Source organism: Triturus cristatus, chromosome 1_2 (genome assembly GCF_964204655.1).
Source record: "Triturus cristatus chromosome 1_2, aTriCri1.1, whole genome shotgun sequence".
NCBI lineage: Eukaryota > Metazoa > Chordata > Amphibia > Caudata > Salamandridae > Triturus > Triturus cristatus.
The window spans coordinates 449,327,421-449,353,508 of record NC_140580.1 but is presented as its reverse complement, the minus strand read 5'-3'; the positions used below and the strand labels follow the sequence as shown (position 1 = coordinate 449,353,508).

Sequence of the window (26,088 nt, the reverse complement as noted above, 5' to 3'; positions counted from 1 at the left end):
AGGAAGTCCCACCCTCAGCTAGGCCTCAAGCCGGGGTCTCAAGTAAGCAGCAGGCCGAGTCAGTAGCAGGCCACGGGGGGAGGGATGCGGTGCAGCAATTGGTCGCGCTCACCTCCTGCCCGCCCGATGGGGCAGCGCCGGTCCGCAGCAGGCCACACCACAGGGGGCTCGGTGGCTCCCGTACACCCTCGCACAGCGTCCTCACTGCTGCCGCAAGTCAGGAGCGGGCCGCCATGTCGCGTCTGGCCGCAACTCAGGGAGCGCCTCTCCGCCGTCGCAGATGTCCGCAATGGGGATGCGGGGTGCCAAGAAACAGGCGTCGCTGGAGTCCACGAGTTCTTGCCCCTCACATCGAGGGGTGAGCAGGCTGATGCAGGCAGGATGACAGGAGAGAAACGGCGAGGATGGCGGAGCCGCTTCAGGACGTGGCCATTCCGCTCGGCTGCTAGCCACACCCCCCTCGAAACACAGGTCGCTGGCTCACTCTGGGTTCATGAGGGGCTCCCGGGGATTGGCAATACTAGCAAAAAAGGCCTATCCCTCCTAGTCGAACCTCAATGGGTGGACCCGGGGGGATGCTTTGTGGCAGTGAGAGGAGAGTGGGGCAGAAAAAAGTCCTTATAGTTAACTTATACGCCCTTCCGCGGCTTCAGAACCATGTGTCTAAATCTCTGGGCAGCATTCTATTAGATGCATCAAGCAATATGCATTTAACTGGGGGAGAATTCAACGACGTCAGGGGTGTAACACAGGCCCCCGCGGTGCGGGGGGCCCCCGAGCTGCAGGGGGGCCCGAGCTGCAGGGGGCCCCCCCTCAGCACTGTACTGAGACCTCCGGATTAAATCCGGAGCGGGAGCCCCTCTGTGTACCTTGCAGGAGGGCCCCTTCAACTTTTGGTACGCCACCGGAGGCCAAGGACTGGGATATGGATAGACATCCGTCACTGACATCAAAACCCAGGCCGCCTACCTCACTAGTATGATTTGTCCACGCACTAGGCTTGAGTGATGTCTGGAGGCCCCTCCACCCTGAGGATAGACAATTCTCATTTCTTTTTAGGGCACAGGGTACACAGACAGGACTGGACTGCATGTTCTTTCTAATAACAGAAAGGGAATGGGCGAGATATGCGCAATACCCAGCCCATGGGATAACAGACCATTCACCATTACTGGTCAAACTGGGTGCCTGACTGTATGATCATATTCAGACCTGGTGATGTGGTGCCTGGGCCCTGAAAGAACTAGAGATAGCTTAGTCTCTGAGGGTGGACACCCACACATATTTTGAAGAAAACAGGGTCCGTGGCATCTCCGGTCACTTTCTTGGAGGCATATAAAACGATGCTCAGAGTAAGAGCCCAGAACACCACTGCCATAAAAAAAAATATATAGGGAGAGACAGACATGCCAACTGGAGCACAGACTCTCAACAGTACCATAATCACATGACCCAGGCGGCTCGCCAGCATTACTCGGGGGTTCATCAGTAGCTTTACAACACTGGAGATAAAGTGGGCCATCTCCTGGCCTGGCTGGGAAAAAGGGAGGAGCATTAGTGGTGGGAGGCTGAGGTGCAGATGGACATGGGGGACATTGCTCTCACTGACATTGCTACAACTCAGGCATTTGAAGAGTACTATCAAGTACTCAGGGTCGGATTGGTAAGGCAGGCACTCGGGCAATGGCCGAGGGGCTGGTATCGAAGTTCCAGCTGTGGGCTGCTTTTATGGCAGCCCGGGGGGCCTATTTGGGATGCGTCTGGTGTGTTCAGATGTCACCAGCGGCCCAGTGGGGCCCTACGTGGTTAGAGCGGCAGACCCTGATGCAGAGGTCTGGCCCGGGACCAGGGTTCAATTCCCGCCTCGGCGGCTCTTGGATTCAATTTCCCCGGACCTGATAATTCTCGCATCGGTGCCTATTCTAATCATGGGTCCCACTGTGCAACTCTGGGCAATAGCTTGCTTAATCTCCACAACGGCCCCCACAGCGCTAGGATGCCTGGCTTCACCTTGGGGGTGCCCAGGAGTGGACATCTCACAGGAAAACCAGGAAGGGTTCCACAGCGGTATGAATACAGCGCTACGAGACCCCTGGGTAGAAGTGCACTATATAAGTACAAATACATTTACATTTAAGTGGCCTTTCTGGAGGCTATTGGGTGTCCATTACCACCCTTTCATCAAGCAGCAGAGGTGTCACTCCCTTTCTCTCTTTGGGTCAGCCAACTAATGTGTGCATACTGAGCGGGGACAGGGGGCCTGAGCAGAAGTGGCTCCACTTGTTTTCAGGTTCATAAAACTTTGCCTAAGCAGTGTTTTGCGGAAAGGCAATATGCAAATGTGGGCCACTTTTTTATAGTGTGCCTGGACGATTTCTAATACCAATCCAACCCTGCAAGTACTCTATGCGCCCAACTGGGACTGCACAGACCTTGATATCAGAACCTTTCTGGGAGCGGTACCAGCTCCTGTCCTTGACACAGCTAGTAGATGGGAATTAGAGGCAGACTTCACAATGGATGAGATAAGGGAGGCGGTCATCTGGAAATCACCTGGTGCTAATGTTCTCCCAGTGAAACTCTATAAGAGTCTGGCCTCCCTCCTCAGCCTCGCCTACTTTATTTATCTGAGGCAGCACAAGATGACGGGAGCTTTCCTCCAGATCTCAGCCACGTGCTCATAAAGGTCAATCCCAAATGGGGGAAAACGGCATACCTATGTTCTTCATATAAACATATTGTCTTGCTATACACGGAGAGTAAAATTCTGGCTCAGATTCTGTCAAAGCAACTGGGCTGGGTGATATCCAAACTGATACACCCTAATCAGACTGGCTTTATGCCTAGTAGGGCGACACACTTGATTTTCAGGTGGTTGCAGCTGTGGCTGGACAGGATCAAGACTGACAGTGGGGGAGGAGCCTAGCGCGCAACCAAGATGGCCGCGTAGGTGCGAGGCTCCCGAGGACCTCCGCGACCTCCTGAATTAATCCTGGCGATATCCTGTCCTTGTTGAGGGGACTGTGTTGGGGAACCGGAGCTGAGGCACCACCCGTTTTTTGGGCTCGAATCGGACCCCGAACGCCGGTGGGAGCATCGATCGAAGGTTGCGGCCTTCTCCTCGCCGGCCCCCCGGATTGGAGTAGTGGGGCGATCCGGGGACAAAGTGAATAACAGCGGCGAGCGGGGCTGGGCGACTGGCGTACCCCGCACTTTCACTTTCGCTTTTGCGCCCTCCTAACTCTCAAGCCGGGTCGGGCTGCGGAGCGGGGTGCGGTGGCCTTGTCCAGGAGCCCGGCTGACCCGCCGGCGGTGGGTTGACCCGCGGTTCGGTGGTCGCCCCTGCCCCCCCCCTGGCACCCGTGACTTGGTATAGCGGCCCGTTTGGGGAGCTTGGCACGACGGTGGAAGAGCCAGCATGTCCACCAAACAAGATGGCGACCGGGCGAAGGTGAAGACGACCCGCCGTGGCACGGCGCACCAGGCCAACAGTATGGACCGCTACACGCTTCAGAAGGGTTCTCCGGAGACATCGCGTGCATCCCCGGTGGGCCCGACGGAGGCCTCTGCTCATCCGGTGGATCTGACCCTCCGGGACGTCATGGGCGCCATCGCAGAGATGAAGGCCTCGGTGGACCAGCGTTTCGACACCTTAGCGCAAAAAATAGACTCGGTCCTTGTGGATGTGAGCCTTGTGAGGGCAGACTTGTCCAAAACAAACGACCGAGTCGACTCCCTGGCCCACACCACAACGAGCCTCACGACAGACGTGGTGGCCCTCCAGAAGGAGGTGCGCCGGCTTGGCCAGGCGAGCGCCCTGATGGACCGGCGATTGGAGGACTCCGAGGGTCGGGCCCGGAGGAATAATGTCCGTATTGTGGGGGTCCCGGAGGGACGAGAGGCGGAGGCGGCGGATCTTTTCGTGGAAGATTTGATCCTGACCCATCTCCAGCCCCGGGGGCTGAGTAAGCTTTTTGCGGTGGAGCGTGCTCACCGGGTCCCCGGGGGCAGACCTAAGACTGGTGCCCCGCCGCGGCCGCTCATCGCCCGGATTTTTAATTTTCGGGACAGAGATGCTATCCTCCAGACCTCCAGGCAACAGGGACCGGTCAAGCTTGACAACATGGAGATACATTTCTACCCAGACTTTACTCCGGCGGTCCAGAAGCAGCGACAGAGCTTTCTTGGGGTTAAACGTCGCCTACGGGACCTGAACCTCAAGTACTCAATGCTCTTTCCAGCCAAGCTGAGGGTAGAGGTGGATGGTCGCACGCACTTTTTCGACCGGCCCGAGGCGGCTGGGGACTGGCTGGACACTCTGCCTGGAGATCGGGGGCGGGGGGGGGCGCGGCTGGCGAGGAGGGCCCGCCGGATCAGAATTGAGGGGTGACTGAATAGGCCTTGCTCTGGACGTTGTTCCTTCACCATTTATTGTTTGCGTATGTTCCCCTCCTATGGAGGTTGCGTGGGGTCTGTTGGGGGCTTCCCTCCTCCTCTGGGGGACTAGTTAGTATTTTAGCTATGGGGCGACAGGCACACTGCACTTTGGGGGGGCTGTCTGGGCTCATGCAGGGGTGCAGGGAGGGGGGAGTTCTGTTGGGACCGGGGGGTGGGGGGGGGGGTGTTGTTTGTTAGCACCGCAGGGCAAACCCGCTACTATGTTGTTGTTATTAGGATGCTCGATGGGGGACGACCGATTGATTCGACGTATGATGGGGGGTAGGGATTTGACTGTGTTGTCATGGAATGTTAACGGCCTGGGGGATAGGATTAAGCGTGGTGTGGTCCTGCAGTACTTAAAACGTATTTCACCAGATGTTGTCTTCCTGCAGGAGACGCACCTTATAGGTAACTCCTTTCATGCAATGAATCGGCGGGGATATCGTTTGGTGGCACATTCCGGCTTCACCTCGGGCTCGCGGGGGGTGGGTATTATGATCAAGAACTCGCTCCCGTTGGAGATTGATGAGGTGCGCCATGATGAGAGGGGACGCTACACGGTTCTGGTGGGAAGAATGGAGGGTAGAGTGTTTATCTTTATATCAGTGTACGTCCCGCCTGGGTTACAAGCCACCACATTCGCGGACCTGGGGCGCCTCCTTCTGGACCTTCCGGGTGGCCTGCTGGTGGTTGGAGGGGACTTTAATGCGGTAGCCTCTGGGTCTATGGATCGCCATCCCCCTAGGGACCTCCCCCGGGCACAGGCGTGGCTGCCCGGCCTTCTGGACACGCTGGGCCTGGTGGATTGCTGGCGATTAAAGCATCCCGCATTGCGACAGTACACCTTCCACTCGGGTGCCCATGGTAGCCTCTCGCGGCTTGATTACATCCTTGTCCCGGCGGCCCATGCAGGGAGGGTGGGGGAGGTGCGCCATCTAGCGCGGGGTATCTCAGACCACTCCCCATTGTTGTTGCATTTCGATGTCTTCCCGAGGGGGGATGGCAGGGTGGCCCCAATCAACGCATGGTATTTGCGCGACCCCACCATTCGTGCCGATTTGATCAAATCCTTACAGCGATATTTCGACGAGAATGTGGGGTCGGTCTCCTCCGCCATCTCCCTGTGGGAGGCTTTCAAGGTAGTCCTTAGAGGGGAGGCCCTCTCCTTTATCTCCCATGCCCGGCGGCTCGAGCGGGAGGAGGTGACCCGGGTAGAGGCCGAGATTGCAGAACTGGAGGGTGACCTGGGGAGCGGGGTAACAGACGCCAAGTTGCATGTTCTACACCTAAAGCAGGCGGCCTATCGGGCCCTCGTCACGGAGGCGGCTAGGGGCCTCAGTAGAGAGCAGCAGGGGCGATTGTATGATGTGGGTGATAAGGCTGGCAAATTGATTGCGTGGTTGGATAAGAGGGAGAGAGCGAGCCGCGTGGTGCCTTTGATTGAGAGTGTTGATGGTGCGTGTGTCACCGAGCCGGAAGCCATTGTCTCCTGCTTCGCGGATTATTTCCGCGAAGTCTACTCCCCGGTTTCCCCCTGCTCGGAGGAAGATTCCCATGCCCTGCTTCGGGACATCGCACTGCCCTCCCTAACGGTGGAGGACAGGGATTCGCTGGACGCCCCTCCCACCTCGGACGAAATTGCCTTGGCTATTCGCTCGGTTGCATCCGGCAAGGCCATGGGCCCCAATGGTATTCCCATCGAGCTCTACAAGCTACGCCCGGATGTGTTGGCGCCCCACCTGCGCGCGATGTTCCTGGCGGCCCACTCGCAGGGTTCCCTCCCGCCGGACCAGCGCCTGGCCACAATTGTGGTGATCCACAAGGAGGGGAAGCCCCGTGAACGGGTCACATCCTATAGGCCGATTTCGCTTTTGAACGCGGAGCCCAAAATCCTGGCCAAGGTGTTGGCCAACCGGTTGGTTGGCGTGGTGGGCGACCTGGTCCACCAAGACCAATCTGGCTTTATACCGCACCGCAACACGGCGCTCAATCTGCGGCGCTTGCACGGGGTGCTCGCGCGTGTCCCGTTTGTGCGGGAGCCGGCCATCTTGGCGTCCTTGGACGCCACCATGGCGTTTGATACGCTTGAATGGCCATACATCTGGGCGATGCTGGCGAAATTCGGGTTCGGCCCGGGTTTCATTAGCTGGGTCAAATTGCTATATTCGGGCCCATTGGCGCAGGTGGTAGTGAATGGGCGAGTCTCGGCCCCGTTCGCGCTGGGGAGGGGTACGCGACAGGGTTGCCCCCTGTCGCCTCTCCTGTTTGCCCTGGCCCTGGAGCCCCTGGCGGAGTGGCTGCGGTGGCACCCTTCTATCCGTGGTCTCCGCTGGACCCCCGAGCATGAGGACCGTGTGTCCCTCTACGCTGACGACATCCTTCTGTATCTCGCCTCCCCGCGTAACTCACTGATCGTCCTGGTTGATGTTTTGCGCTCATTCGGTCGCAACTCAGGCCTGGTCATCAACTGGGCGAAATCCTGTGTCTATGTGCTTTCCGGGGAGGCTCCGGCCCTACCACGGGACTGTCCGATCCAGATCGCCTCCCAAGGTTTTCGGTACCTGGGTATCTATATCACACTTGACCCGGAGGCCCGCTATGAGCGGAATTTGCTGCCCCCCCTCCAGCGCTTGAGGGAGGACGTGGTGCGCTGGCGGCGTCTGCCGCTCTCGCCGCTCGGCCGAGCGGCTTTGTTCAAAATGATGTCCCTGCCGCGATTCCTCTACGCCCTCCAGAATACTATGGACTTGGTCCCGGCACGCTATTTCCGTGAGGTGGAGGGCCTCCAGCGGCGCCTGTTCTGGGACGGGAGGCCGCGCATTGCTCTGGCTAAATTGACGGTCCCGTGGTACGATGGGGGGGTCGCCCTCCCGGACATTAAACGGTATTACTGGGCCTCCCAACTAGCTGCAATTAATCATGGCCTTTATGGGCCCGCCTTGAACCCGGCATTTGAGATGGATAAAATGCTCCTACCCGGTGGCGACTACAATCGCGCGCTCTACTCTGGCGCGCCCGACTCCCGTTTGACGGGACCGACGCGTGTTATGGTGCGTGTCTGGCACGCGGCTAATGCAGCTATGGGGTGGAAGGACCGTTTGACCCGGGCGTCACCGCTGTATGCGTCTGAGAGGTTGGGCTCCCTATGGACGTCGAAGGGCTTCGAGAAGTGGGACACGATCGGAATCAGCACGGTGGGAGATCTCTGGACGAGGGGGGGATTCAAAACTTTTGAGACGCTGCAGGCGGAGTTTCAGCTGCAGGGCAGTGAGTACTTTCGGTACCTACAAGTCCGCCATGCGCTGGGCTCCGTCTTCCCGGACGTCGCATCCATTCCGGAGTCTTCCCCCCTGGAGGACAGAGTGCTGGACGGCCATGTACCTGACAGCACGATCTCCCTCATATACAAAAAACTGATCAACGATAGATCGTGCCTGCTGACTAGTCTCCGCGAGGCCTGGGTTGCCGACGGGCTGGAGCTGGACGACGAGGATTGGATCTCCGCGGTGGCCTCTCCGAAAGAGGTGGCCATCCCGGCTCGCCTTCGTTTCGTCCAGCTCAAGATCCTTCACCGGGTTTACGTGACGGGGCCAAGGCTTCTGCGTATGGGTTTTGCTGGTGACGGACTGTGTAAGCGTGGCTGTGGTGCGCTGGCGACTTTCATGCATATACTGTGGGAGTGCCCGAAGGTGGAGCGATTCTGGCGTGGTGTGCATGAGGTCCTGCGTGTGGTTACGCGTGTCGCGCTGCTGCCTGAAGCGAGGAGATGTTTGCTGAATGTATGGGAACCGAATGACTATTCGGTCCCGCAGACGCGGTGGGTGACTCTGGGATACATGATAGCTAAGCGTGACATTGCTCAATTGTGGGGATCCCAGAGGCCCCCTGCGGTGTCGGCCTGGAAAGAGCATATGGATTGGTGTATGTTTCGTGAAAAGGTGGTGTATGTGGCGAGGGGTAAGCCTGGGGCGTGGGTGAAACTCTGGGGCCCCTGGAACGCCTACCGCGGGGGTATTTGTGAGCCACCACTGCTACCGGCTGCCTCGCCTGCTCCGTCTCCCTAGACGGCCCCCCTCCCTCGGGCGCGTGGTCCCCCAGTCCCTGGCCTACTCCCATTCCCCTCCTCAGAGTTCTGCTGCTGGTTTGGATCCCCCACTTATGGAGCACGTGCTGTTACTTTGGATCGCGGGTTGCCTTGCGGGTGTGGTTTTTTGGTGTTGTCTTGTTTCAAGAAAAGGGAACCGTACTGTGGGCTTGGAGCTGTGTGGCCTGCACCATTGATTACTCCTGTTTCACTGCTCTGCACTGCCGAGAGACTTTTACTGTATGTATGCAATATGCTTTTGTCATTCTAGCGGCCGGCCGGGTGGTTGTAGGCCCATACCTGTAACTTTTACAACCTGCAATAAACGGTTTCAAAAAAAAAAAAAAAAAAAAGACTGACAGTGACCCTAGACTGATACTGTCCAGAGAGGCTGAATAAGCGTATGACTCTATAGACTGGCAGTACTTGCATGGCACCCTGAAATGGTTCGGCTTTGGGCCTAAGTTCTATCAGTGGGTGACCCTCCTATACATGGCGCCTCCTGCGGCCGTGAGAGAGAATGAAGACATGCGTGCTGGGGAGAGGTACAAGAAAGGAGTGCCCATTGTCACCCCTGTTTGTGTTCTGCTTGGTACCACTGGCCTGCTGGGTGCACAGTAGAGCCGATATAGTGAGCTTTCCACAGATAATAGACGCTCCAGAAAAATTATCCTTATATGTGGACGATTGGCTGGTATATGAAGCAGGCCCAGCATGGTTGATCCTGGTGGTATTATCGGTATTTAGAGTCTTTGAGTCTTATTCTGGGTACCGTATAAACTGGGAAAAGTCCGTGCTTTACCAACTAGGAGACAGGGAGAGCCTGCGAGAAGAGACGGGAGACCTCTGACTGACCAAGGCCTGCTTTAGGTACTTGGGCATAGAGATAACGACAGATGCAAAAGGCTTCCTGTACCTTAACTTAGGTCATAACTTAAGAGACGCCAAAGCAGACACGGAAAGATGGCGCATGCTACTCCTAACATTAACAGTCAGAGCCGCACTGTACAGAATGGTTACCCTACCCAAACTGATCTGTGTGCTACAAAACACCCCGTTTCCCATCCCAGATAACTATGGACTGTAAAGTACTTTCTGTGCACTTTATTAAATATAAAACACTGAACATTGCTCTGGAACGAGGGTACCCCTAGAGCTCAGTGGACACTTTATAGGTCATTTACAATGGGGGTTAGCGCTACCCAACATGCAGGTTTAACACAGGGCAGCACAGTTGCATATCACCGAAGAGTGGGGGATCAGCCAATATGATGAACCAGCATATACGGTGGAGAGATCAGCACTGGGAGCAAGGTCTCACATCCACTACATTTATGGGAAACAAGACAGGCATCCCCTAACCAGGCCAACCCAGATAACCCTGAGGACTTGGGATAAGACTGTTAGGCACCTACGCTGGAGGGCAAGGCTTATGCTGGCCACTCCTGTGTGGAAGGGCACACTCCTGACCGAAGTGGGTAACCTCACTGGATTTCATTAATGGAAAAGGAGGGGAATGCGTTGACTTGGGGGTGGGGGAGGAGAGAAAATTGAAGTCGTACGAGACGTTTCAACACGGAATACGCTTTAGCCCTTACCCAGAGAATCCGCCACCTGCAGCTTCCGCACACCCTGAAGGCAGAGGGGCTCCTGGGAGAGGAACACCCAGAATACAGCACACTGAAGAACTGGGTCCTGGGGAGCAAGATTACCCACAAAGTGGTTTTTAAGGCATACCGTGCTATTCTTAATACCCCAGACAATATTGGGAGTCTTCTGGAATAATGAGAATCTGATGTTGGGCTCCTAGAAGATATTGACAGGGAAGCAGCATTGATGGACCCCAGGGAGGTGGCCATCCTGGCGGCTGTACTGCTATTGATTCAATTCAAGATTCTTCACAGGTCCTATTACAACAGGTCCCAGCTACACAAAATGGGGAGAGTCGACAGTCCCGTATGCCTCCGGTGCGGTGGAGAGTACCTTTATACATACATTTGGGACTGCCAAAAAGTGGGTCTTTATTGGGGAGAAGTTGTCACTGAATTGGAGGCTGTGATGGAGGTAGTCCTCCCAAGAACATCTCAATTGATAATTTTAGGCATACTCAATGATGTGGTTATCCTTCTGAAGCAGTTGTTGTTCTGCATGCTGAGGTCTGTTATGGCAAAGAGAGTTGGCCAGACTATGGGGGCAGAATCAGGGCGCTACAAGAGACAAATGGAAGGTGGAAATTAACACATGCATGGAAGCTGAGAGAGTAGTGTATGAAAGCCGGGGTTGCCCCCGAACGTTTGCAAAAGTGTGGAGCAGTGGAGATTGTACCATGGCTTGACGGAGGATATGAACACTACAGACAAAGAGCAAATCCCACCTTTTATGGCCTACCCAGGGAGCGGACATGGAGGTGAACTGCCCTGGAGATGAGGAGGAGGAGCCCCACTCAGTGGGTCGACTCCGAGAGGATGGAAGAGAGGACTCAGGTGGGCGATAACGTGCGGAATGAGGGGTTGAATGCCAAATGTGTGTGCAAGGTTCCATGTTACTGTAATGTTCTGGAAATAAAACGAAATATAATTAAAAAAATAATGGTAAAGTATCCTTTTTGATTTATTTTGCAATGAGTAGTTCCGAGAATTGTGGATCAATTAAGGATTTGAAAGGGGGAAATCCAATGGCGAGTGATTACAGATCCTTTCATATTGCAGTGGATTGCAAGAGCAAAAAATAAATAAAAAAATAAATAAATAGAAAAGTTGAAAAATGGGCAAATAATGGTTATTAAAATTAAACCTTTAATAATGTTGTTGACGCCTCTGAAAATTCACTGCTTTAAGGGGATTATGAAAGTGCTGGATTTAATAGTAGGTAAATTACTGAGTGAAAATCTTAAAAAAAAAAAAAAAAAAAATGTATAAAGTAAATAAGTGTATCCTCGGAAAATAGAAATAATCAGTGGGACACTAAAAAGTGGAAATGATGTGGAATGCTAACCGCAAGGAAAAAGAAAAGCTAGAGTAACTTTGAATAAACACTTTAGAGAAGCTTATACACTGGAGCAAACGGATAGGGCAAGGAGTATAAAAAAAAATACAGCAAACAAATTAGAAGGGAATCAAGAAGAACAAACTGAGAAATAAAAGAAAATAAGTGGACTGATATAAGTGCACTGAGGAAAAAAAATACATTTTTTGGGAGCTAGATTGAAATATCATAGGTAACAGGAAAAACCGATGATAATCATATGGAAGAAAGGGTCTGGGATTCATATACTATGAGATTATATACAGTGAATTTAAACCCACCTAATACTGACCCTGAGGTTATGAGGCACAAAAAGAGAGCAAAAAAGGATGAGGAAATGTGTTTTCCTACCATAAAGAAACAGAAGTAATTATGAAGCCTTTCAAGAGCACAAGGTACAGAAAAAAAGAAAAATGCATGTATGCCCTTGCATATTGACACCTACATACCAAGCTCTAATAAAATTTCAGACATGGAGAAGAAGTATCAGAGTTCCAATTTTTTTAAATTTAGCTAAACACTAACAGGTGAATTATCACACTGATGAATATCCCTTAGAAACACTTCGCAGAGCATTAATTAAATCATCAGCAAGAATGGGTACAAATGCCCACTAAAGATGGGAGTCTCCTAAAAAATTATTATTAACAGAAAAAAAGCAAAAGTGGAAGGGAAATATTTGTATGTTTCCTACGTAGATCTAACATTAACAATTGATACTCTCTATAGATTTAGATTATGGAAAAAATGCTAAATTTAGTAAAGAGCTGTACTCAAGGTCTTGGAATGAAAATCCTATTGAGAGGAAATGGGTCTAAGCAGAAAACTCAAACACCAAACAGATTAAGACAATGATGGATATTGCGAAGATTGTACTTTGAGACTGGACACAAATCAATTGAGGTATTGAAGAAAACCTATAACCTGAAAATCCTCGGACTATTGCTTTATGGAAATGAGATTATGTCAAGACCTGAATTTATGCAAATGCACACAAAAAAATGAGTTTATAAAAATCCTGGATTGGCCTTCCACAAGGGACTGCAAACTATGCATTAAGGTTGGAAATGGGTATTACAAGTATAATGTTTAAATGTTAGCAAAAAAGGTTAAATTACTGGCAAAGTATTGGTATCGCATGTGGGTTAGTGGGGAAGGGAGGGGGTGGTAGGATTGTGTGTGGGGTCTTTTCTTTCTCTCTTTTTCTTGTTTTTGTATTAATCTCAGCACAGAATTATGTTCTGATCCACCCCTCAGTGGTTGTATGCCCCTGAAGACTAAAACCTGCTGCTGTACTTGTTTGAGATCTTTGAAAATGCAAATAAAAGATCTAAACCATAAATTACTGGCAAAGTATTGTTAATGCACAAAAGGCCCATTACAGTACATGATAAAAGGGTAGCTACATATACTAACAAAACCCAGTGGATTTAAAACTCAACATTTGTGAAATGCAACCCTGTGATGTGGAAAGAATGAAAGGCTTGATTAAAAATCGGTCAGAAGAGCTAGATTTAAGATTATGTGCGAGAACCTGTGAAGGAATACTCAAAAAGGACTCAAAACAGTCTGGTCACCAAACCACAAGCAGACTACCTCAACGGCATTCACCTCTTGTACCCATACCAATTTGCATTCACACCTATTCACAGTACCAAGGCTGCCCCCATGACCACCCCCAACGACATCTGCCTCATCATGGACAAGGGTGGCACTGTGGCTCTCATCCTTCTTGGCTGCTCTGTGGCCCTCAACACCTTCACAGACCCAATGCTCATCCAACTTTAGACAACACCAGAATGCACTGAAGTGCACTTCCATGGTTCAGCTCATTCCTCACAGCCTGCACAGAGGCATTCAAGCATGCCCCCCTTTACCTCTGCAGCCTCCAACCTGACCTGTGGAGTCCCCCAAGACTCATCTCTCAGCCCCACGCTCGTCAATATCTACAAGGCCCCATCAGCAGCATTGTCCAATCCTGTGGACTGAACATCATTTATTATGCCGACGATACCCAGTTCAACCTCCCCTCTCCAAGGACACCTCCAGCACCCTAACTAAATTCATTGACTCCATGTCAGAAGTCATCCATTGGAGGTAGACCAACTACCTAAACTCAACTCAGATAAGGCAGAGGTGGTACTCTTCGACAAAGACACCTCACTCTGGTCCTCTGCTTTCAGAATTAGGACCCACACCCACTCAATTGAGCCAAGCCAGAAACCTAGGTATTGTAATTGACAACCCAATCTCGATATCTAGCAAGGTCAACTTGATCTCCTCCTTCTGCTTCTACACCCTAATTTCTTCAAATTGTCAGGTAGCTTCTGCTATTCAACCACCAAACTATCACCCAAGCCCTTATCACTAGCAACCTGGGTAAGGTAGTGCACATTACATTCAAATCTCCACAAAACTCACCAAGTCTAGGTCAGTCAAAACGTATCAGCCAGACTCACACTGAATCTCTCACCCTGCACCTACGTATCCTCGTACCTGAAAGTCCCTCATTGGCTCCCCATTTACAAATACATCCTTTTCAAACTAAATCACACATACGTAAAAGCACTGCAGAACTAAAGACCGCTGCCTGAATAGCTGCATCAGTTTCCACATCACCACCATACATCTTCGCTCCGCCAGCCTACTGCTCGACAGTTTCCCCTACATCTGTAGAGCCAAAGCCGGTGCTTTCTCGTACCAGGCTCCTAAAGCCTGGAACAACCTCCCCTTGCACATTAGAACCACCAGCTCAGTATGAGAATTACCCACAAAAATGTGAAAATCGGACTCTTTCAATAAGCCCAGTCAGGACAGCACCCCGTTCTCCAGGTGCCAGGATGCTCTCTCGAGTGACATGCACGAATTACAAATACAAATAAAATAACAACACAATACTTGTAACCATATCTGAAAAAAATATATCTACAGAAAACAGGAGATGGGTGTTTAAAGTGAGATTGGGTTTAGCGCCCCACCAGATTAAGTCCATATGGATGGCGTGATAAAATGCTCCTTCCTTTTGTAATTTGGCAGTAATCTACTTCGCACATTTGATTCCTCCTATGAAGAATCAAATAATTATTGCTTCCATTTTTTTTTAAGTTTGAAGATTACACGCATAAATGTGGCTTTATGTTAGAAGTTGGGCACGTTTTTAATATAGTGAGAAAGTTGATGCAATTGGGATTTTAACAGTGATGTAATGATATTGTAATAATATATTTTTAGTGATGTATAATAAATGTTTGTTTTGCTTTTTTACCCATAAAATCAAACAAATGAAACCTTAAATTTCTGACATAAACGGAGGTCAACAATTATTTTCATCTGAACAATTATTGGTCATCCGTTCTAGGATAGTGCATGAACGAGTAACTGCCGCCTCTCCAAGTGTCTGAATCAGCTACACTACATATATTTGGACGCCATCAACATACACATTAAAAGGTAAAGACCAGTGATGAATCACCTCGGCCAATGCTTTAAGAAGAACATTGTAAAGAACTTGTGACAAAGATGGCGCCTGGCGTACATCATATTTTGCTGCAAAGGGGCTAGGTTGCTCCTAAAGCTACCCCTCTAGCCATGACTACAATGTCTTGACGCAGCTGACACGCTTAGTGTCATGTGCATCTTCTGAAGTTCAGTAAAGTAGAAGCTAATGTCCTACTGGGCCTAGAGCCTGAATTAAAATCAGAGTAATAAAAGTTTTCCAACCAGCCTTCAGTTTATTTAGTTTCGGTTGTTTCCGACATGAATGGGAGGGCTATTTAAGCTTGAGGTAGGTTATTTTATTAAGATCAGTGCCATATTTTCACACAACACATAACGGTTGTTTTTAAGTCGTCCAGGTAAACTTTCATCTTCAAAAAACACATTTATTATTCAAGCCACAGACCCACAATAACCAAATCTGTTTTCACTGTGTATGGTTCAGTTGGCGACCCTCAAGAGCTCAGTGTTATATTAACAAGCATTTACAATGCAACGGTCTCGGCATTGTTAAAGTTAGAGCTATTGGCATTGCTCATGACATTATTTTTGTTTATGTTTTTAAAACATTTAAAGAAACAGCATTGTTATTTACAATGTCAATAGCTTAATCACTCTCAAAAGCGAGATTTATTATGCGAGCATTATTTGGGAAGTTTGGCAAATCCATAATTATGAGGAAAACGCTGCAGCATCGCAAAATGCCAGTGGCCCAGACTAATATGCATGATTAGTATTTGGATTCCATGCCCATTCCTTCTTTGTCCTCTCTGCTGAAACTGCTGTCTGAAGTGTCAAATGTTATTAATACTAAACAAAAATCGCACTACCGTGCCAGGGCCAGACTTGGCGTGGATAATGATTGTTTGAAAAGGGAACTTTGAAAGGATACGAACTTGACCAATTCTGGTTTCAAAATATAAGAGAACACTGTAGAGGCATGCGTCTACCGACTGTTATATATAATTTGGGATATATTTCTTAATCTGTCGAGTTCAGCCACTGCATGATTATATTGTTGTCTCTTTTTGAAACTCAGGAGCAGTAACATTGTCGTGGTGTCACTAGGGCTTCAAGTGGATGCTTTTTCAATATTATATACAAGCCACAGTTACTGCTAATTTATCTTATGCAACTAACAACGATTGACAAAGCCAATAGTCCTAACTTGTTGTAGGCATCATGTTACTTGTTGTATCATTATGCCTGGATGCAATGACAAAAGAGACAGCAAAATACAAGTCGTATAGACCCCGCGCAACACCGCCCCCCACCCCCACCCATTTTTTTTTATCCCACTTAAAGCCCTGGGTAGGATACTCAACAACAGGGCCGAACTGGAACCCCAAAGTAGGCCTGGCAATTATGTCGGACCAGCTGGAGGGTCATGGGGGAGGTTTACTGTGAAGCACTTTTGCTACAGGAAACGCCCGATGCCCGGGCAAGCCAGCCCGGCCCTGCTCAACAACCCCGTTCTCTCCCGCATTTACCTGTGATCAGGCGCGCAACACCCATTGAACTCAAAGGGCTTCAGCCCCCCCCGTCGCGTGTGGCAGCCCGGGATGAGACCGCTTCCCGGGCAGACACAAAGCCGCGCCTGAGCACTTTACAGGTCTTTAAAAAGACCATTTGCATGTTAATGAGGCCTCGCTGTTGGTTCACCCCTTTTAAGAACCCCCGCAGCTCCACTCTGCCTAGATTCAGCCCCCCCACCCCCGAAATCAGCGCCACTCTGCCTACTGTTTAAAGATTCAGCCCCCCCCCCCGAACATTAACTAGCAAGTGATTTCGCTGGTTGCTTTTTCACAAGCTCTGAACTTTGGCAGTGATGTTTCCCCTTTTTTTTTTTTTTTTGTTAAATATTTTTTATTGGTATTTAAACACTCGGAAAGCAGTACAATCAACGACCATCCCCCGCCTGGGCATGGCAATATACAATTCCCATCGCATAAATTCCCAGTTATGAGTCCACAGTACATGGGGTAAATCGGTGCCCCCCCCCAGCCACCCTGCAGGAGAACCCTTAGAGGCCCGCCACCCGGCGTTGGCAGTGATGTTTCCCCTTGATAGAGAAGTTTCAGTTTCTGTATTTGGATTCCATGCCCATTCCTTCTTTGTCCTCTCTGCTGAAACTGCTGTCTGAAGTGTCAAATTTTATTAATACTAAACAAAAATCGCACTACCGTGCCAGGGCCAGATGTGGCGTTGGTAATGATTGTTTGAAAAGGGTACTTTGAAAGGATACGAACTTGACCAATTCTGGTTTCAAAATATAAGAGAACACTGTAGAGGCATGCGTCTACCGACTGTTATATATAATTTGGGATATATTTCTTAATCGGTCAAGTTCAGCCACTGCATGATTATATTGTTGTCTCTTTTTGAAACTCAGGAGCAGTAACATTGTCGTGGTGTCACTAGGGCTTCAAGTGGATGCTTTTTCAATATTATATACAAGCCACAGTTACTGCTAATTTATCTTATGCAACTAACAACGATTGACAAAGCCAATAGTCCTAACTTGTTGTAGGTATCATGTTACTTGCTGTATCATTATGCCTGGATGCAATGACAAAAGAGACAGCAAAATACAAGTCGTATAGACCCCGCGCAACACCAGCCCCCACCCCCACCAATTTTTTTTAATCCCACTTAAAGCCCTGGGTAGGATACTCAACAACAGGGCCAAACTGGAACCCCAAAGTAGGCCTGGCAATTATGTCGGACCAGCTGGAGGGTCATGGGGGAGGTTAACTGTGAAGCACATTTGCTACAGGAAACGCCCAATGCCCTGGCAAGCCAGCCCGGCCCTGCTCAACAACCCCGTTCTCTCCCGCATTTACCTGTGATCAGGCGCGCATCACCCATTGAACTCAAAGGGCTTCAGCCCCCCCCCCCCCCCCCCGTCGTGTGTGGCAGCCCGGGATGAGACCGCTTCCCGGGCAGACACAAAGCCGCGCCCGAGCACTTCACAGGTCTTTAAAAAGACCATTTGCATGTTAATGAGGCCTCGCTGTTGGTTCACCCCTTCTAAGAACCCCCGCAGCTCCACTCTGCCTAGATTCAGCCCCCCCCCACCCCCGAAATCAGCGCCACTCTGCCTACTGTTTAAAGATTCAGCCCCCCCCCCCCCGAAATTTTTGCTTAGCCCCCCCCCCCGAACATTAACTAGCAAGTGATTTCGCTGGTCGCTTTTTCACAAGCTCTGAACTTTGGCAGTGATGTTTCCCCTTGATAGAGAAGTTTCAGTTTCTGTTTGAGATACACGCTTATTGCACCTCCGCTGCTGACGCATGTATATTTACATCAAACTCCTTTTACCGCCACTCAGTGCCTTGCTGCAACAGAGAATCTTCGGTACCTCAGTACTTGCAGCGTTTTGTAAAAAGCATATTTCCAAGCAGTCATCGAATACCGCTGCCTTTCTCCGAGGCAGAGCAGAAATACCTCGGAGAAACGCAGCGTCGTTTTCGGATTCGGGGGCGTGTTTTGCTGTTATCTCCTCCAGCCATTGGCTGGAGGAGATAATGAGACTTTCTGCAAAAAACACGCCCCCCGATCCGAAAAGGACGGGGCCTGATCGGAGTGACGGAACCTCTTCTCCAATGGCTGGCCAGCATTGAAGAGGCCAGCCAATGGAGAACAGGGGAGAAGAGGGGCGGGTTCAAGCCCCTCTTCTCCAAAACATTAAATCTCTCGTCTTCCGGTTCTGCCTTCGGCAGACCGGATGGTCCCGAGACCTAAACAGGACATCAATACAATGACAATTAGAGCTTGCACGTTTGTTTCTGGCATTTGACTAAGGTCCGTCAGAGTGCATCGGATTGGTGTCACAATAATCGTTCCCAGGGCAGTCTTTATGCCAGCTGGTTTTGTGGCAGAGAAAGTAAAGGTTTATTCTACCTTATGTGAATATGCATCCTCCAGTAACGCACTAAGCAGCCGATTCCTTACGGCCCGAGATCTTCACTTACCTGTGAGATGTGTGTGTGTTCAATTGATCAAAATAAAAGGTCATGCAGCTGTATCCCATCGTCAGGTGGGAGATAATCAATAAAAATGTTCTACTATATGCATTTTCCTGTGACTAATAATTCTCTGTGAGACGAACTAAAATGTTCCAACAAGCTACATTCTTCAAACACGGACATGTTTTACAAGAACAAATGAGAAAAAAACTACAAATCAAGAAAGAAAACTAGGAAAACTTCATGAAGCACTTGAAAAGAGACATGTATTACGTAGTGCTCACCACACAGCACAAAATATCTTACTTCTGCTAGGAAAAACCAAAGTTGTTGCAGTGATTTGAAACAGCTGAACAGGGCCAGTTGCATTTAAGTGGCTCTATTTAAGATTTTTTCTTTTCAATATATTTTAAAAACAACATCTTCTCATTAGACGGGCAGCGCATCATAATGTACTTTTATGTTTGTTGTTTTGTTTTTACATAAACAGTCACAAGTAGTAAAATATGGGCGATTACCTTTTGGTGGAAAATAGGATTTGCTTTCAGCTTTGTGAGGCCAGTCCACCACAAGTGGTCCAAACCTACGAAAGCTTGCTGTGATTTCATCTGCAAAAATAAAGTGCAAAAATTACTCTGGGTCGAAAGCTATAGCATCACGAACACAAATGATATATTAAATATTTTACTGTGTTAGTTCAACAATGCTGTCCTGTTAATAAATACGGTCAACCTCAGATGGCCCATTTTTTTTTGGACCCCACAGAAATAAAGTCACATGTTGAAAACATAATACCTACGTGAAATTTGCTGGAATATGTGTAACTCACCATACCACTAGAGTTAGCTTCATTATTATTTCTTAAACTTTAAACATAGGTGTGTTCAAGAAGTAAGAGCGCTGGCCAAGATGGTGGTCGACCTTCTCCGAGAACAGAACCACACAGCCCTATTAAAGTTATTCACAATTTGCCTCAGAAATTAACCATCAGGCCGTGGAGACAATGGCCACTATAACTAAATTGATGGTAGTCGAGTGGTGTTGGCTCCACCTGTAGTGCAGAGTGCACGCCAACTCCAGGCCTGTGCGAACTGTTATAGTTGGCCTTCCCAGACACGGTCTTGGTTCGGATTGTGTTCATCACTGAACCTGGAGGCCAATAAGGACATAAATACATAGATCAGATAGGCGGATGGGGGGGTGGGGCCAGAGAGAGAATCACCACTCTCTCAGTTCATGGCCACCACATACCCTCTGACAGGCCCAAAAGAGAATTTCAACATTTGAGGAGGCAGGGGAATGAGGGAGAGAGACTGTGTGTTGGTACCTGGCCGAAGCAAAGTGCCCAACAAGTGAGAAAAGAAGTTGATAGAAGGTGACGCAAAGCAAAAGAACTACCCCCATGACACAGGAACACATCGACAAATTCCTCAGGATGAGACAACAAAATGGGGAGTGAAAGAAACAGGCCAAGACCCGTTGAATCCAAAAGATACAACCGCAGGTGAAGGACCACCCTAATCGATGGATACTATTTTGCATTCAATTAGAGACACTCAACAAATTCTACAATACAAAATAGAGGAAAAAGGTGTAGACATGGCCCTGATCTACCAAGACCCAAGGAAGTTCGTGGATAGAGTCACAGTGGGGGAGACGAGAATCTCCAACCTGGAAGATGTGGTGGGTGAGCTAAAAAAAACAACGTGACATAACTGATGGCCTCTAGCAAAAGCCTTGAATATAGACAGAAGACATGGAAAATCAATCTACGCATTGTGGTTCTCCCAGAGAGGAAAGAGGGAGTGAACTGGAGCTATTGTAGAACAATGGCTAAAGACTTTGATACTGCAGGAGGATTTATCACAGAATTTCATGGTGAAGAGAGCACATAAAGCCTTAGCATAATGTCAGAAAGAAACCTTAGGCGATGAGTCAACACTACATGCTTCTCTCCCCCTCCAAACTCAAACTGACTCATGGTTCCAGATCTTAATTTTTTGAGACACTGGAAAATCATGGGAATGGGCAGCAGTAAGGAGAAATCTACATTGAATGGCAGCCACTAACAGATAAGAGGACTTAAGCTGGAAAATATCCGCAGCCAGACTAGAATGACAATGACCTACAAAGACAAACTGTGAACAAATTCAAGTGCTGAAGGACACCATGCTCGACTCATCAGATGTGGAGAGTGGTGCAGAGGGGGGGAAGGGGTCAAGGTGGAAAAGGAGGGTGAGGCCCAACTGAAGTCTGAACAGGAGATCAGATGCTGCAAGTCCACGAGGACAACTGACAAAACGAATGATCCAGAGATTATACTCAACATGAGAAAGAAGGGGAGCAAAGTAAGGGTAGTAGTGCACAAAAGCTTCTCAGGTTAGTTGGAGAGAAAGAGTTTCCAGTGGACAAAATGGATCATTTCTGCATCCATCAGCTAAAAGGGTAGGTTGGGGGTAAATAATTTTTTTTGTGAAATGTTGAAGCATCGTCAGAAGAGACGCACACACCGGTAGACATGGGCTGAGGCGAGGTCACACATAATGAGAAAAGACAATTGGACTCCCGACCTCGTCATCATCCACTGGTATGGGGATAATCGTGTCGGACAAGATAAGGATTAAAGAGAAAGAAAAGGTTTTAATGTGGAAAGTGAATAGTTTTAACATTAAAGGATTAAACACTAAATACTAGATGGTAGGGCAGTACCTCTGGCGACTCAACCCATAGATCATCCAGTTGCAGGAGACGCACATCATGTGAGCAGGAAGTAGTTCCCTGGCGAAAGGGGAAATACAAACTGATTGCACTGTTTGGATTTACAAGAGACTCTAGAAGGGTGGCAGTTATGGTGAAAAAGTGTCTCCCCTTCACAAACCCTAGAAAAATGGTAAGACCCAAAGGTGTGTCACACCAGGGTGACTGAGATTTAGAGACAACAAACCTTACGCTTATTAATGCATACGCTCCTCCAACATGGCAAGATAAGGTGCTCAGTGAAGTGAGGCAGAAACTCCAAGACACACCGGACTCATTACATATTATAGTGAGGTACTTCAATGAAGTTATGGACAGCTCACACAACAGATCCTGCAGGAGACATCAGGTGGAGGGAGGTGAGATGTGATCCAAGGAAATTCATAAACCGGTATGGCCGGACGTGTGGATAAGGGGCCATCCACATGACGCACAATACTCACACTACTCAGTGGCACAGCAGCCATTCTCCTGGTGTGATGACATTCTAATACTAGGAGAAGAACTGCCAAGAATATGGGACATGTACTATAAGGCCAGATGGATCTCTTTGCCTTGATGTGCAGTCTGCAAAAAGAGTTGTAAAGGGGAGGGAACCTGGGGTTTCAGCGCATGGGACCTTCATGATAGGAAAATCAGGGACCCACTTAGAGAAGCTCCCAAATAATACTTCAAAGACAACACGAGAGCAGTAGAAATGTCAGAGACCCTGTGGGAAGGATTTAAATCAGTGATCACTGGGCAGGCGATAGCACAGCTGTACATTAAAAGAACCCAAATAGGGCAGAAGGTGAAGAAAATGGAGCATTAGATGGTCAGGAAGGGAAGAGAAGAGAAGATCTGAATGAGCCAGACTGCAAGAGCAGCTGGGCTGCATAAGGGCAGAATACAAAGGCTTAGTGAGTAACTAAACAAAAATGTGACTCCTAGTCACACAAAAACGATAAACAAAGTAGGTAATAAAGTAGACAAGCTGTTTATCTGCTTCAATACAAAGGAAGAAGAAATGAGGTGAGACCATTAAAACGGCAGAGAGGAAGAAAGTAGGACATGAGGAATTGCCCAGGATTTTGAGAGATATTGTGAGGTGTGCAGTGATGAGGAACTGGAGACAGATCTATACACCAAGAAGTGCTGTGGAAGACCACTACCCCAAAACTAACAGGAGATACAGTGGCGGATCTGGATAGCCCTACTGGAATAGACTAATAGGAGGAGGCAATAAAACAACTACAGACAGACCACATCTGGGCTCCAAAGGACTACCATGTCAACTGTAAAAGAAATGTACTTCTCCACTACGGACACCCCTGTAAGATATGCTTAATGAAGCCAGGGAATTAGGGTACCTACTTCACAACCTCAGGAAAGCAGCAATAATGGCAGGGGCGGCTCCTCCACTAGGGCGGAGGAGCGACGCCCCACTGCCTTCTCGCAGTGCGACAAGCAGAAACATAAAATGGTAATAACTACCATTTTATGTTTCTGCTTCATGCACTGTGAGAAAGCAGAAGTGTATGGCTGCGGGTGGGCAGGGCTGCTCTGTGAGCAGGGCTGGGCAGGGGAGGAGTGGTGTGCCCACTCCTGAGTGAACATGACAGGTTTGATCGGCCCTCTGGGGCCGACCAAACCAGTCATACGCACTCTGCCTTTCTCTATGCAGGCTGCAATGCAGCCTACATGGAAAATAGGACGGGGACATTAGCCCCTGGCTGGGCGGCGCACCGACCACAAAGCTGCTTGCAGCTTTGTGATTGGCTTAGGGGTGGGACTGGGAGCCTGGCTGCCTGCTTTCCGTTCCTGTTGGAGGCAGAAGAGCAGGGGAGGAGCAGAGACGACATGGGACCCAGTCGGTGGGAAGGTTAGTTTAATTTCTTTTATTATTATTAAATTAAAACCCTCCACCCCCGTCCCCACGTGACCCCACATCCTCCCATCCGCGAGTCATGACGGCCGCGATTGAATATAGTTATTCACAAGGAAAGTAAGCCAGGGAACAAGTGCTCCTCGTACCGACCCATTTCACTGCTGAACACTGAGGTCAAACTCCTGTCCAAAGTTCTAGTAAATAGATTAATCCAAGTTGTACCACACTTGATGCACCCAGATTAAAACCGTTTTATCCCAAATCATTCCACATGAAAACCTGAGGCGGGTGCAGCACTGGATGGAAAGATATGGAAGGAGAGATGAAGATAGAGCCATCCTGTCAATTGATGCTAAGAAATCATTTGACTCCATTAAATGGAGTCACCTCTTCCAAATGCTGGAAGTCTTCGAGAAATGATTGGGGTTCAGATCTTCCGTTTAGCTGCTATACACTTGATCCAATAGCAGAGATCAGGGTGAGACAGTTTCAAACTTCTGAGGCACACATGCGAGGGGTGTCCCGTATCGGCTCTTCTGTTCACCCTAGCAGTGGAATCCCTGGCATGCAGGGGCCAAGAACACAGGGAGTAGCTAGATCACAAAAATACAAGATCCCAACCTACGTGGATGTTATCCTCCTCTATATGTCTTGACTGAACTCCACAATCCCCTTGCTGATGGAACATTTTGAGAAATTCCAGCAGTGCTGGGGAGACAAGATCAGCTGGCAAAAGTCAATGAAGTTAGGGACCTGTTAATGGCATGAGGACAACTCAATCACAGGCAGACTAAGGGTTAGAGAGAAGGTTTTCAATACCTGGGTATCAACCTAACGAGATGCAAGATTTTGTTTCTCCCCCAAAAAGTAGGCACAGCACTGATAAAATTTAGAAAAGAGGCTAAGCACTGTCGAGCACCGCTGTTACCCTTAATAGGAAGGGCTGAATTTCTTTAAATAGTCTCTCTGCCGAAATTCCTGTATGTATTGCAGAGCACCCAATATTCCACAACTGGGCAGGAGAACTTGGAAGTCTGCTGTGGAAGGGAAAATACACATGTATATCACTATCCACTCTGTAAAGATCACAATAAAAGGATGGTATCACCCTCCCACGTGTCAGATACTATTACTGACCTTCCAGTTGGTGGTAGAAAATAGGTGGGCTTTTGCAGAGCATGAAAACCCAGCATTCTATATTGATAGAGGCAAAAGGGAGAATACTTTCCTTCATTACTTTTACAGGGGACATGGGCTGAATAGGTCCCCTGCAGTAGTTAAACTGGAGAGAAAGGCCACTGCAACACTGGGGTAGCATAATGATTGCACCCAGAAGATTTTACTGTGGAAAGGCACCCTAATGGAGGAAGTGACACATTTGCAGGGTTTCAGAATTTGGGACACTAATATACCAGACATGGACAGGAATTCAAGAGCCTCCAGCAAGAGTATCATTTACACCAGGACACACTACTACTGGTATTTATAACTAGGAAATGCACTGGGAACAATAGACGAGGCCTGGACAAGCATACAGGACGAAATTACACTTGGAAGGAGACCTCTGGGCGAGGAGCTAAGTAAAAGGGCAATTTCACTCACTTATAAAACACAAATCAATGCAAAAACAAGGTAATGGAAGGAATGCTTAAATTAATCTCAGCCTCTGGTCGTATCCCAATCTATCATGTTTTACCCACCAGGCCACATCAGTTTGGACCCAGCCATTTGCAAATCAGTCTTGACCCTGTTCCTCATGGAACTGTCAAGCCCGAACTGTCAGGCCAGGTTCTCTGTGAACCAGAACACAAGCAACCAAGGACCAATTTCATCCTAGTTAGGGCTCTTTAGCCAGGTATAGCTTGATTCCAGTGGCACAGTGAGCCTGGGACCCACATCTGGGCATTAATCTCATTGGGAATCGCTCAGGTCGAATCCCAATCCTTTGTATTTTTTGCCCACCATGCCACCACAGTTTGAACCCAGCCATAAGCAAATCGGTCTTAACCCTGCTCTTCATGGGAACAGGCCAGCCCAAACTGCCACACCAGGTCCTACCTGTGCCAGAACACAGGTAACTTAGGATTAGCTTGGCTCGTCAGCCAGGTAAAGCTTGGTTCCAGTGGCACAGTGAGGCCAGCATCCTCCATACCTTTAAAAAAAGCAAGATGTTTAAGTTACATTAATAGGATGAGGACTCTCCCTGAAATGAAATGCTGTTTTTTTTTTTTAGCTATTAATCGTGCAGATCTGACTAACATCCTTGTGAACTTCAACAGTCCAAGGATTGGACCAGATGCTAAATGATCCTTTCCAGTGATTCATAAATCCCTTAAACAACATATCCCCATGCTGTGGGAGGAAAGCCAGCTCTCTGCTGGCCCCTTGTCTTACCGGAAGTATTCAACAGTAAGTATACTCTGTGTATGTATTTGAGGATGAGACGCGTACGT

The 26,088-nt window shown here is 48.9% G+C and overlaps 1 protein-coding gene across 9 annotated transcripts in view; it reads right to left on the bottom strand.

The window, feature by feature from the left end:
- The window catches only part of CPEB3 (cytoplasmic polyadenylation element binding protein 3), a 675,133-nt gene that overhangs the window by 162,466 nt on the left and 486,579 nt on the right, over positions 1-26,088 (bottom strand). For all 9 annotated transcript variants that reach the window (XM_085606164.1, XM_085606161.1, XM_085606163.1 and 6 more), the window contains exon 7: positions 19,530-19,619. In XM_085606164.1, coding sequence (XP_085462290.1) covers positions 19,530-19,619 — 90 coding nt within the window. The remainder of the gene's footprint in view (positions 1-19,529; positions 19,620-26,088) is intronic.